The 14646-nt window shown below is 46.9% G+C and overlaps 1 protein-coding gene across 2 annotated transcripts in view; it reads left to right on the top strand.

Moving 5' to 3' along the window:
- The window catches only part of dscaml1 (Down syndrome cell adhesion molecule like 1), an 84806-nt gene that overhangs the window by 44472 nt on the left and 25688 nt on the right, over positions 1–14646 (top strand). The window contains exons 4-9 of one of the 2 annotated variants that reach the window (XM_076141660.1): positions 6631–6777; positions 7036–7314; positions 8546–8821; positions 9143–9442; positions 12459–12601; positions 12703–12832. In XM_076141660.1, coding sequence (XP_075997775.1) covers positions 6631–6777; positions 7036–7314; positions 8546–8821; positions 9143–9442; positions 12459–12601; positions 12703–12832 — 1275 coding nt within the window. Of the gene's footprint in view, positions 1–6630; positions 6778–7035; positions 7315–8545; positions 8822–9142; positions 9443–9551; positions 9828–12458; positions 12602–12702; positions 12833–14646 lie in introns of those variants that run through there. The other variant, XM_076141667.1, reaches the window with a different exon arrangement.

Here is a 14646-nt window from a genome sequence, read left to right as displayed (position 1 = left end):
TCAGGGTAACTTGGGGACAGGGGAGCGAATAAGGAATGTGTAGGATGTACCGCACTGCATGAATGCTACACACACACACACACACACACACACACACACATACACACACACACACACACTTTTTGAGCGTACTATATTTGGCTTGTGCTAATGTGTAGGTTGTGAGACAGATTGTGATACAGCGAGCGTATCGTAGCCCGGGTGTGTTCGTCCCGCTGGCCTGTGTTGAAACTGAGCTCCCAGTTTTTGGTTTGCGACGGGACAAATTGGCTCTGCTGCACGACTGTTCAGCCGATGCGAAGGAACGGGGAGGACAAACAAGCGAGACGGAGCTCCTTCTCCTCGACTGAGTCACGGCCTCCACTCACGCTCTTCAACTTTTGATGTTGTTGGCCTTGATCAAGGTCTAAACTTTGGAACGACACGGCTTCTTCCGTCTCTAAATGACGTTCCCTCTGCCCTTCACTCTGCCCTCCAGTCCATAATTCATGCTTTTGTGTCATTTCGCACAGCAATTCTTTAGTTGCTGTACCTGCCTCACAAACTGGCCTCTAAAGAGACTAAAGCTGGTTGAAAATGTTCTTAAACTGAACCTCAGAGCAAACTGTCTCTAATCAGGGTTCTTCCTGCCATCCCTCGGTTCATGTCCAGGACCAGAGGTGACGGAGCGTTTGCCGTCGGCTTGGGAACAATTCAATTTCACCATGGACACTAAGCCAGCCAGCAGTGCGGACTCCTTAAAGTCTTAAAGCTTTAAGCGTAGGCGGGATATCTTTAAAATGTTATGAAGCGATTTCATTGGTGTGGTGGGGCCGATCATGGTCTCATCAATAACCTGCTAAATGTCATCGGTGAGAGACGCTGTCATACCTGCGAGGACTGTTGGGCCTTGACAGAGGTGTGAACCCTTGTGAGGGCCCTTCTAGTTGACGCCTGCTACCTGTGAAGCACTTTGTGATGCTATAAATAAGCTTTACCTTACCTGCTCCATTTAGTGTGACAGTCCTGACACAAACACACACACACACACACACACACACACACACACTGATCAGGGTGCTGAAGTTGTTTGTGGCCTGTGAATCACCGACATTCAGCACTTTCTCTCCTCTGCTCTAATCTCCATCGCCATCATTTAGATGGCTGATTCAGTTTTTTCCCCCCGCTAATGAAGGGTACTCTCTCACACACACATACACACACATACACACTCACACACACGCGCAAAGCACACACTGGCACATGTCGCCGTGTGCCACCGCAGCGCCCCCTACCCAGCTGTTGTCACGTGAGTGCACGGGCCCTAGCAACAGCGAGCGAGAGAGCGAACAAAAAAGACAGATCCTGGCGAGAGCAAGGGAGAGAGAGAGGGAGAGAGAGAGAGAGAGATGAGAGCAGGGAGGGGAGCGTAGAGCATCAATAAGTGATGAGTCCAACAGTGTGAATTGCTGTTAGTTAGCATTGCTGCGGCGCTGCCTTCATTTGCATGGCAGCGTCGAGAACAAACCGCTCGCTGTTTCCTCCGGTCCAGTCTTCCATTTCTCTTTCGCTCTCTTCATGTTGATCCATCGCCGTCTCTGTCTTTCTTCGAGTCTGCGTTTGAGAAATCCCATCAATCTCCCGTTCCTCTCGTGGCGTTAAAGCTCTCCTTGTTCTTTCCTTTGTTGTGATTCCCTCCTTCTCCACTTGGACAACGGTTTGTTGAAAATGGCAACCAAAAAAAACCCCACACAGGGATAAATTTAACTGCATCCCTCCATCTTCACCTCTCTCTATCCCACCTCTCTCAAAGACGAGGGTCTTCCTCTCTCCGGGGGAACTTTGGGGGAGACGAGTGATGCTCCGGGGCTCCTTTCGTCCTGAAGCTCCTTCAGTCTTCTTTTTCTTGTTTCTGTCTCTCTATCTGCCTGTCTCTCTCTTTATTTGCATACATGTCTGTGGAATGTCTGGCACACCCACACACACATCCAACATCAGCTTTACACTGCACTTGGCTTGACTCCCTGCCTCGGGCTGATCAGCTGAACTGATTCCATTACTTACAGACCCCCCTGAAAGAGAGGGGAAAGGAGCACAGACTGGAAGGAGAAGACAGGGAGATGGGAGAGAGGCAGAGGGCAGAGGGGAGGCGGCGGGGAAAGAGGAGAGATGGAGGACGGGGAGCGGATGTCATGGAGATAGAAAAGAGGAAGAGGAGCAGGAAGGCGTTGGGAAATAGGGAGGAAACGTGGGGTTTTGTGTCTCCCTCGGGGTGCGGGATACACCTTAAAAAATCTCATCCTGCCTCCCACAGCAAGAAAATAAATAAATAAAACAACACAGACACAAAAGCACACATACACACACACAACAACAACAACAACAACAACAAAAACACCAAGCTCCTGGAGGCATAGGCAGACTAGACGAGAATTGATCTTCCCTCCCAAAAGAGGAGGCGAGAGAGAGCAGGAGGATAGAGACAGAGTTTGTACCCATGTGTGCTCCAGGCCTGCAGGCCCCTCATCCCTCTCTCTCACTCTCTCTCCCCTTCTCTCCTTTGTCACTCCCGACGGCATGTTTCTCTTTATCTCCCTCCATCAATCTCCATCTGCCCTCCTGCTCGACCCTCTCTCGCCTCCGCTGCCCCCCCTCCATCCCTGCCTGCAACCCCCTTCACAGTTAGGTGTGTCACATCTCCACGGGGAAGCAGGAGGAAAGGAAGCGACTAGGGATTAGATAATAGAAAGACACAGGACTATCCCGATTAATCGATTACAATTGACTAATCGATTAAAACATTTTTGAAAATCGATTATTCCACCAGTAACCACCAGTAAAGCACCATAAAGTTGCCTTGTCAGCCATTAAATTGCAAAGAGGAAGAAGATTGAGCTATGTAGCAGAATGTAAAGGCGATATGGATGAAGTCCAGAAGCATTGTTTGTTTGTGAACCTTTCACATAAAAACCTAAGATGATAAAGCGAACACAGTAGTTTGTCAAATTTCTGCCTGTTCGGCTTCATAAACGTCACAGCTTTATATCTTCAGATGTTAAAGAGAGAGACATGGATAATGGCTTCATCATGAGCAATAACGTCACTCACTGAAAAGCTAAATTTATCAGTAATTTAGATGAAACACAAAGTCGCTTCTTCTTTATTTTTGAGATTCTGTGAATTGAAGCATAGCTCTCAAAGCCTCAAAGGTAAATCAGGTCACAGTTCTGATTTGTGTTTTGCACGCTTGTTGTCTACATGTGCACCAAACATGAGATTGTGAGACAGAACGACTGAGACTTTACAGATCAAAGAGTAGATGATGCACCGTGGCGTTCTTTTGTGTGCTGATCCTCATCCAAAAGCTCTCCAGCGAATTATCGTGTTTTTTCAAAGAGATTACCACTTACGACCGCGACAAACATGCATTTTACTGACCGATAATGATCAGTTTAATTTCATGAACGTCGGCTTTGAGGGTAAACCATCAGGGGGCATGCAAAAACATAAAAAGTCTAAAATGCTATTATTATGAACATAAACATGTCATTTTAAGCATTCTGTTTATCCTAATCAATAGTTTAAACGTATCCTTATAATATTGGATTAGTTATTAAAATGGGATTGGGTATTAGCATTTTTAATTTCCCCCCTTGTGTCTCTTAGAGTAATAAACAAATACTCTGATCGATGCATACATACACATAAAATATCTCTCACTTGATTAATAATTGAAATACCCAGTAGATTAATCAATTAACAAAATAATCGAGAGAGGGAGAAATTCTACTAATGAATATTTTGCTTTTGTCACTGTGAAAGAGGGGGAGATAGAAGAGAATGGTTGACAGGGTTCCCTCTTTCTTGCTCCTCATTCTTAAACACCTCTCTCTTTCTCTCTCTCTCTCTCTCTCTCTCGCCCCCCCTCCCGGCCTGTCTATCTCTCTCCAGGCATGTTGTGACAGGGTGCAGCGCTGTGTTGTACAGGGTTCTGCTCGCCAAGTGCACATTATCCTGTAAGGCTTAATACCCAGGTTGGAACAAAAGGGCAGGCGGGGAAATTACAGCTTACGTCGCTTAACGCTCGGCACAACAACAGCGCGATTCACATGAAAACACACGCGTGTGAACTTTGGGATACGCACGACGTCGCACGTGCGGCGATATAAAGAACTTTGAAATGAAGCACAATCACTTCGCCGTGTTTTTCGGAATATTGTTTCATCTCGCAGTCAAAATGCACTTAAACCACCAAAACACTTCATGCATACGTCAATGCATTTGTCGTATATCTTTTTATTATTTTATGCGTAAATAAACACAGATGGAATCTTTGTACTGGGTTTTATTTGAGAAATGCTTTTTCATCACCGCAGAGATTATATGCCGACATCCGTGTATCATCTCTGTTTGTCAAAAATGTTGAAAAACGTGTAGATGAAACCGTCAAAATTTGGACAAAAACCTCAAATATTTTTTTGTGGAGCGACGCTAAAGATTTCATTTTTTAACCGTAATCCAAACAGATGATCGGAATTGGTGGATACATTATGTTTTATTTTTGAGTGATAGATTGGAGCACTTGATGAGTAACAAGTAAAAAGTGCGCCCCATGCTTGCCTGGTTTGAGTTTATCGAAGTTGTTACCACAGCATTTTAACTTCCTCATCAGAATGCTTAGGCACAGGCATGTATAGCTGTAATCATATGGCTCAGGTCAGCGTGTTGGAGTAATACAGTTTGTTTACTTACTGAGAGCCAGTAAGAGTCAGCTTTGACACAAGAACTACAGCCTCCTCTCTCCTTCACAGCTCAGTCTTGTTAGAGTAATAGTGTGTGTATGTGTGCGTGTGTGTATGTGTGTATAAATGTGTGTGGGTGGCAGAATGCCAGGCCAGTCCTCACTGTTTTAATAAATCTCCTTTGGATGGAGCTGTACAGCCATAAAGCGCATCGATTGTCGTCGCTCACACCGTGGCAGCACACACACACACACACACACACACACACACACACACACACACACACACACACACACACACACACACACACACACAGTACCCTGGTCATTCATACTTACCCACACAGTCACATCTATGAATTTTCATTGATGCTCCCACAGAAAATCATTTACTCTCATTTTTCACACACACACACACACACACACACACACACGCACACACAAGCACTCAATAGAAAGCACAGAACATAACCTCAGAATGTTAATAGATATTGATTAAAAACTGATTTCTAAATGATTCTAATCCAGGATCAAAGCAAAAAGCATCCAAAAGTGAAGCTGAAGCACCGACAACAACAAATAAATACAGCTGCACGTTCAGGGTGTAGGTGTAACCCCCTAATGAACAAATGTTCTGTTGAGTAGGTGCTGGCCCATTGCTTTGAGATCTGTGTGTGTGTGTGTGTGTGGTATGTTCAGTGCACCTGCTTTAACCTAACTACCTCATGTCAACACTGCAGAAAGACATGGAAACCTCATGTGCGGCAATCAAAAGCCAACAATCTTCTCACACACACACAGAAATATCATACATCAACAGGCAAGCAAACAATCCGCAGTCTACTACAAGCTCTGAAGCGCGTGCACACACACACACAAACACACTGTTTAAAATAACCTTTAGGGAGAACGGAGTACAAAAAGACTCAGAGAAGCGTAAAGAATCAGACACTGAAATTCACTCTGCTCATCTCTTTTGCTCCCCCCCCCCCTCTCTCTCTCTCACACACACACACACACACACACACATACTCTCTTTTCCATTGACATGTAGATAAATCAGAGCCAGACCAAGCAGTCACCGATGTGAAATGAAAATGACACTAATCTGCTGTTACCATAACACACACAGACGCATCAATTATTAACACTTACAATAACTCCTCTCTCTCTTTCTTCCTTTCTTTGGCTCCTCATCTGTCTTTCCCCATTGTGTATCTCTCTCTCGCTCGCTCTCTCTCTCCGTAGATGGATGAGCCGTGGTTTGTTAAAAGCTCCCATGTGTTCCCCTAAGTGCTACGGTCGGACCTTTCCAAGTCGTACATTACACCGTGTATATATATCCCTTAGATCTGCTGAAGCCGTCCCAAAAGCACTGCAGATCATTTGTGTTTTCCAGTTATCACAACCACCAAACTTCTTGAATATAAGAGAACTGCTTATGGATCATGGCAGATGTCTTTCTTACATACATGCTGAGCAGTTAGGGACCGTCGTCAAAGTGCAGCATAAAAACCTATATTTAGCACTTTTTAAATACATTGTTGGTGTAGAACTGAAAAAGGGAATTGCCAAATGCCGAAGAAGTGCCTGAAAGATTGAAGTGTAAAGGTCTGAAAAATGTCTGAATGGTTTCTGTACCTGAATGAATGAAGTAGTTACAACCAGTTTGAGTGACGGCTAAAGCTCAAATCATGTGAAGCTACCATTTGTTTATAAAACAACAGGTGCAGCCAATTAAGCAGAGACACAGAGCTGCGTCAGTGTGAAGGCAGATGTCTGTCCTCAAAATGTCGTCGCAATCTGTGTGTATGTGCAATAATCCCGATTGGATTCGTCACAAACAGACGTTACGCTCCCTCCCAAACGCTGTACCATGACTGACACGCTCTCTTTGTTGTCCTCCACAGGAAACCGCTTCTTCCTGACCACGTTCGGCGCTCTGTACATCTCAGAGGTGCAGAAGGAAGACGCCCTGTCCACCTACCGCTGCATTACCAAACACAAGTACAGTGGAGAGACTCGCCAGAGCAATGGAGCCAGGCTCTCCGTTATGGGTGAGCGACACACCTCCAACTTGAACCAAACATGTTCTTAACTGAGCATTGCTTCATTAACATGTCCACTGTGATCGGCTGCTGCCTGGAACCTGGCAACAGATGGGAATTAGCTGAAATGACGGTGGTAGACATTTTCTGAACTTTATGAACGGACTGGTATGAATATGGCCCACAGAGTTTTAGAATTGTTTCTTGATCATTTACAGCAGTCAGATGTACTAAAGCTGAATGAAACGTTTCTGTGACTTGCTGCAGACCCTACGGAGTCCACCCCGTCAGTGCTGGACAGTTTCCAGTCCGGTGAAGTGCAGGTGGGGCACAGCGTGGAACTTCCCTGTGTCGCGTCTGGATATCCAAACCCCACCATCCGCTGGCTCAAGGATGGACGGCCACTACCTGCTGACTCCCGCTGGACGCGGCGCATCACCGGCCTTACCGTGTCTGACCTGAGGCTGGAGGACAGCGGCAACTACATCTGTGAAGTCACCAACAGCTTTGGCTCTAAGGAGGTGACGGGTCACCTCAATGTCATAGGTGGGTAGAGCCGAGTGAAGGCAGTAGCAGATGGTTCCACACCACAGTGTTCCCTTATTCATATGTGTTAGTGCAGTGGTTCCAAAACGTTTTCTTTCGCGCCCCCCTTTTTCAGATCAGAAGTTTTTCGCGCCCAGAATTTAGACAACAGGAATTCTGGATGATAAGCCCAATCAGTTCATTAGTCAGTTTATTTCAAGGGTAGAGGAGAGATGATACATTATACTGTAATAGATAACAAGCTGTGATAAAATCAAAAGCTAAACCCCGCCTGCAACATACATTAGAACAAAGCGTCGCAACCTCGACCTCCCGTGATCCTCATGCGACGACCACAGGTGGAGTGAAAGATGACAAGCGGTCATGTGAGGTCACACATATGAAGGATGGAGACATTTTTCCTCCCCTTGACCGAGTATGAGTTTGATCTCAGCCGATGGCTTGGCCCCTCCGCCGCACTCTGAAACGCCACCGAGGTGTCACCATGAAGACTGAGCAGACTGGTGGTCGCGCAGGCCAACCATTCCATAATGTGTGTGTGTGTGAATGAGAGACGAGGTGAGGAAGACACAGAGAGAGAGAGAGAGACACTTGTGCTGTGGAGTGTGAGGGGGCAGTGAAGGAGGGGCAGGGAGCAGATGAAAATGGAGGGTAAGCTTAGTGGACACTGGGCAGACCGGCCACAGGGCACATCACTGCACAAGCCACAACCTTTTCTGACAGGGAAGATGGGACACACACACACAAACCAGAAGACAAAGTTACAGTGCACACACTTATATGCACATTATTGACACACACACACACACAACAGCCTTCAGCACTTCACACCAGCTGCCTTACTGCTCACTGACATTTTCTCCCCTTCCTGTCGTTCAGTCTTGGTTTTCCCCTCTGCTTAATGCACACACACAAACTGACAAACAAACACACACACACACAAACTGGCATACACATTGACACACATATAACTAGCACCACCAAGTCCACCAAAACATGATTTGTGTTTCCTAGACTGCACAGTTATTCAGTTCAAACTGCTGTAGCTGGACAACTGAACAACAATGCAAAGACTAAAATATTACACATGTACTGCCTGATACTGTTACTGATGTACTACTTATACCACGACTAATGAACTACTACTACTACTACTAGTATATTAAAATAGTATTCATTTTCACTCTCTCTCCCTCACTCTCTCTCTCTCTCTCTCTCTCTCTCTCTCCAGAGCCACTGAGGGTCACGTTGTCGCCCAAGAACCTGAAGACGGGCATCAGCAGCACGGTCATCCTGTCCTGTGCGGTTCAGGGGTCGCCACACTTCCTCGTGTCCTGGTACCGTAACACTGAGCCTGTCGTGCCCGACCAGCACTTCTCCATTCAGGGAGCTCACAACGAGACGCTCTTCATCTCCGCCGCTCAGAAGAGGCACTCGGGCGCTTATCAGTGCTTCGCTACTCGCAAGGGCCAGACCGCACAGGATTTCTCCATCATACTGCTGGAAGGTGAGAAGTTAAGGAGAGGCTTCCTCATTCCAGGGAATACAGTGTACAGAGTCTGTTCCCAAACACTTTTATTAAGGCTGTTTGTGCTGCTGCAGGCACAAGCTGCAGCTGGACGTGAGAGAGACAGACAGACACAGGCACATTTTGTCTTTCTCTCTCTCTGCCTTCTCTTCTTGGTATTAAAGTGCTTGTTGTCGTTTTTACGGGAAGACATTGCCCATGTGAGCCGATGTGAGAGAGCACCTGGAGGTCACCATAGGTTAGATATCATCATCATCCTAGTCTCTCACCTCTCCTCTTCTTTCCCTTATTGTCTTTCAGATGGCACACCGCGTATCGTCGCCTCGTTCAGCGAGAGGGTGGTGGTCCCGGGCGAGCCGTTCTCCCTGATGTGCGCCGCCAAAGGAGCTCCGCCGCCCACCATCACCTGGACGCTGGACGACGAGCCCGTGGCGCGGGACCTCTCACGTGTCCGAGCGAGCCAGTACACTCTCTCCGACGGCAGCACCGTGAGCCACGTCAACGTCAGCAACCCGCAGATCCGCGACGGAGGAGTGTATCGGTGCGCCGCACGCAACTCGGCCGGTAGTGCCGAGTACCAAGCGCGCATAAACGTAAGAGGTGCCTGTCTACTTTTCAATATCAGTCATACAGAGGCTTCACACAGCCTGACCCCGACCCCATATCCTATCCTGTACCCCTCTCTACCTCTATCTCTCTCTCTCTGTAGGTGTCCTTGGCTTTCTCTTTGGCTTCTGTTCGGTTAAGGGATCTCTAGGTCCCTCTCTTACTCTCTCTCTCTCTCTCTCTCTCTCTTTCTCTCTCTGAGGAGGATTATACTATTATTATTATACGACTTTGCTTCTTGATACATATTAAGCAAACAACAAGACTATATGATGCAGTGTAGCACTTTAGACGATGCGACAGGATGCGAGTGGATGCATTGCGATTCAATATGATGTTTTATCATCATGATTTTTTGATCGTTGCATTTGTTGCAATGTTGACCTGTATTTCTATGTGAATAAAACTGAAATATGGGCACAGACAGGCATTTGCATCAATGCGATGCTGGAACGTACACAAACATACATGAATAAATTAAACAGGCTGAGTGCGTCAGGCGACGTCTGCAAAAATACACACACAACCGGAAGTGTCGCCAGCCCTCGGATTTATTCATGTTCGGTGGGGTGTCGAACATTTCTGCCTCCGTCTCTGTCGTGTGTGTGTGTGTGTGTGTGTGTGTGTGTACTGACAGGCACAGAGAGCTCGCTCTGCGGGTGTACGAAAGGGAGAAACCAAACAGTCACAGTCGAGATATACGAGTCAGAAATGGAGTTCTACCGATTCAAGCATGTCAGAAACAATGCGATCACAATTCCATCCCAAGTTTGTATCCGGTGAAAGCACACACACACACACACACACACACACACACCCACACACACACACACACGCACACAAACTCTCACAAATATCAAGACACAATCATCTACCACGCTGATAAAATCTGCAAAATTGTTATGCATAAACAAAAAAAGAACAGATTATGTAAAACTAAAGAAAAGATATATTTATATGGAACACTGGAGACAGGGACTGAGGAAGAAGAGGAAGCAGAACTGGATTTCAGAGAATATGAGGAAATGGACGAAGAAACAGATGGCCAGGGGAGAGAGGGAATAGATTAAATGAGAGGCGAGAAATGAGGAGAGGAGAGCAGAGGAGAGGAGGAGTGCCCCTGTGTCAGGGGAGTGATGGTGAACGCTGGTGACAGGACCAGTGATGTCATTGTTGTTGAAGAAGACAAGGATGAGGAGTGACACCAATGGATAGGGCTCTCTCCATCTCTCTCTCTCTCTCTCTCTTTTGCTCCGTCTCTCTCTCTTGCTCCGTCTATCTCTCTCTCTCTTTCTCTCTCTCTCTCTCTCTCTCTCTCTCTCTCTCTCTCTCTCTCTCTCTCTCTGTCTCTCGCTCTCTTTGTCCTGTGGTGAGACATGTATCTGTGAGACACATGGCTCAACTCTAAGGAGACGTGCCAGAGTGATCATCAGAGTGAGAATGACTCCCGTCGCCCAAAAGCCTCAGCTCCTCGCGGAACGCAAACGGACACAAATACAGACAAGCACACACACACACATATCACTTTCACAAACACACCAAGATGCAGAAGGAGAGCCATACCAGTATGCTAAGCCACTCACTGAAATGTGATACACTCAACTTATCCCATTTCACTGAGGGGCCAAACAGAAAACACACTGGCTCTGAACACACACACACGGCTGTGAATATGTGTGTGTATATCTGTGCGACGGTGCTGCTGAATAATACATCTTTGACTCGTCAAAGCTGTGACTTCAAAGCTCAACACATGCAGAGAGAGAAGGGGGAAGGGTAGACAAAAACAGAAAGACGACAAATAATGGTGAGAAGGTCAGAGATGAAGTGATGAAGGATTGAGTGATGGCTCCCAATAATGCTAAGCACACTGTCTGTCCGTCTGAGTCTCAGCTGTTTTGGCAGTTAGACCATTACATTGACCGTCATGTCTTTCATGTTTTTACATCGTATGTTGACTTTCATTTTGTTCCGGTTAGTCTGCTGATTATGGCGGCCTCAGAGCGTAGCCCCGTGAAGCCCCGGTTAGACTGACCTTTAGAAGAACATGCTCATTAGCTGTAACACAAAGGAAACAATACATGTTCAGTCTGTGTGCCAGCCTGGAAAACACACACAAATCTATAGCGCCAATACACTCAGAGTGAACTGAAAGTGCAGTACACAGGCAGAGATAATACTAAGTGAGGGTGCACGAGTGGCACAGGTTCGCTTCCCGGAGCCTTGGTTTTGCAGCGCGTCCCACAAAAACAGTCGTCCTTCTACTGGGTCTACTGGGCTCTTGGTGGGGGGGGTTAACATGACTGAAGAGAGCTGCACAGGGATGGGGACCACGGTAGAAATGGCATGTGGACAAATTTAACACGTTGCCCTTGGGACAGCAGGGAGGGGGATGAACTTAGCGATATTCCTGCGGGAACTACAATGAAATCTGCGTTACCTCAGCAGCAACACTAAGAAAATATATCCACAGTCGCCGTGGAGATCCCCTACAAGGGGGCGATGGGGGGAGTTGTAGGAGCGTGTGGAAGTTGAGGATGGGGACACACTATCCAGCTGGTTTTGTCCTCATGTAGAAACCCTCTCGACTTATTTTGTTCTCCATCTACATCCGGATTGGTCGATTGGTACCATGTGACCCCCCTTAATGTTGTTCTTCTATATTAGTGGTAAGTTGAGGCTTCATCACCCCAAAAAAGTATTGACTTGGAGTATTCATAGGACCTGTGGTTCACTTCGGGTATGAAGGTGATGATTAAGTAGACGTTCTTCTCTCACTCTCTCTTTTCCTCCTCTATACCTCCCATCCTCCATTCTCCCAGTTCCCTTCCCCATGGCCTCGCCCCTTTATTTCTAAAATTCCATGTCTTGCTCCTGAAGCCTCAACTAATAATCTTCCTCGTACCCCTCTCTCTCTCTCTCTCTCTCTCTCTCTCTCTCTCTCTCTCTCTCGCTCTCGCTCTCGCTCTCGCTCTCGCTCTGTATCTGTCCATTTTCGTTTCCCCATCAGGTCCACCGCGGATTCGGCCGATGAAGAACATTACGGCAGTGGCAGGAAGAAACACCTTCATAAACTGCCGTGTTATAGGCTATCCATACTACTCCATCAACTGGTACAAGGAGGGGCTCCTGCTGCCTGACAACCATCGCCAGGTGGAGTTGGCGGAATATTTTCGGTCAAAGCAATAGGAATCCATTTTGTAATCATCAATGACCCCATCTGTACTCTTTCTCTTTGTGTCTTACTTGTGCAGGTGGTGTATGAAAACGGGACTCTGAAGCTCAGTGACGTTCAGAAGGGGATGGACGAGGGCGCCTACGTGTGCAGCGTCCTCATCCAGCCGCAGCTCTTCATCACGCAGACCGTCTACGTCACTGTGAAAGGTCAGCTGCGGGGTAGAACGTTGTTAAAATGTGATACCTTTGTCTAAAAAGAGCTGACAATACCTGCTTATTATACAAATACTTACTTAAATACATAATTTCACACAGTACATAACATTTTATATTAATTTGCTACTAATAAGCTTCTACTGAAAGTCTCTTTGCCGTTACTCTAGCCTAGCTGCTGCGCTGCTACGTAAGAATGGCAGCAGAGAATCAAACCTATTAGCTAGCTACTTATTAGCAGCCTTTTTTAGAGTTAAGTTGCACATTTCTGCGACAGTTAAACGCAACACTGTGAATTTGACCCCCTCAAGGATGTTGATGATGTTTTACCCCATAGTCACATCTTTTTGTTGGGTAACACCAAGACGGCAACGCTAGTCATTAGCTCTCTAGGAATCGCTAGTAGCTCTTCTACGTGAATAATTATCCATATTCAACTTCAGTGGTCAACATTCAAGAATTGACCATAGAATGTCACATTGACCGATCAGAATTGGTTTATTACGAAGAGCCGTGTAATAAACTAATACACTTGTTTGGTGTGATGCAGAACAAATGTTTTATTGAGAGGATCGTACTTTAAATGTAACGTCGTGATATTCAGGAGTTCAGCTCTGTTTTACTGGGTTGAAAATGAAAAAGAAGCTTCCAGAGAAATTGTGAATTTCTAAGGGTAAAGTGATTGTGGGCGGGCCGTAGAGCAAGTAAGAAGAGTTTAGTGTGTGTGAGCGAGGGAAGAAGGCTGTATGCATCGCCTCTAATAACCCCTGATTAAGGGGCGGAGTGGCCTAGCGTGCTCTCTCAACCACTCAGCAATTACACAGAGTAGGAGTGCTATTGTAGAGATTCTGTGTGTGAGTGACAGAGTGTGTGTGTGTGTGTTGCCGTATATATTCCGCGTGTCACCTTGTACGTTATTTCGCTTCGCTCTCCATGGCGATAGCATGACATGTTTGTTTTAGGAACTTGTCGTGTGTGTGTGTGTGCGCGCGCGCTGGTTGCGTGTTTCGGGTTGACATTAGCAGATGTGTGAACCTTGTGGAGCTCGGCAGTCACGTACGCGGACGTGTGTGCCGTGTCTGCTTGGTGTGTGTGCGTGCGTGCCCGTGTGCTCGTCATGTCTCTGATTTAATTAGATGAATTTTAACGAGGCCCAGATTAAATCCCCCAGATGTCTCAGCTGTAACCCCCCCACATACACACACACACACACACACACACAGACACACACACACAGACACACACACACACACACACACACACACACACAGACACACACAGACACACACACACACATACACACACACACATACACCCTCCTCCCTCTCTCCCAACCCAACGCGATCACCTCCACCGGTCTCCATGGCAACACCGTTCTTCCCCCTGCGGATGGGGCTCTAATTAGAGCAGCTATTATGGGCTGGCTTTAGCAGGGCAGGGCGGGGTGGAGTGGAGGGCTGGCGGGGGGGCAGAGTGGGTAGTGGGCCAGGCTGCGGCGGACTGGAGGCTCTGTGGGTCCGGGCCTGGATGGTGGACCAAAGAACAGATAAACCAACGAGCCTCATGTTTGTCAAGCGGCTCTCAGCTGGAAATTTCAGATTCAGAACAAAACAAATGAAACTGTCTTCCCGTCTTTCTCAATCTTTTCTTCCTCCCACACTTTCCGCCCTGCATCCTCTCTTCGTCCCTCGCTTCCTGCCCAGCGTCCTCTCCATACCCCCTGAATCTTCAAATCTGTGTCTGGCCGTCTTCTCCACTACGTCTCCTCGCCTGACTCTATGTCTCTGTATCCCTCTGTTATTCATAAA

Source organism: Genypterus blacodes, unplaced genomic scaffold (assembly GCF_046128005.1).
Source record: "Genypterus blacodes isolate CSIRO-AG114 ecotype Tasmania unplaced genomic scaffold, CSIRO-AGI_Gbla_v1 ptg000003l_1, whole genome shotgun sequence".
Taxonomy (NCBI): Eukaryota; Metazoa; Chordata; class Actinopteri; order Ophidiiformes; family Ophidiidae; genus Genypterus; species Genypterus blacodes.
The sequence above is the reverse complement of the archived record's forward strand: the minus strand, read 5'-3'. Positions and strand labels throughout refer to the sequence as shown.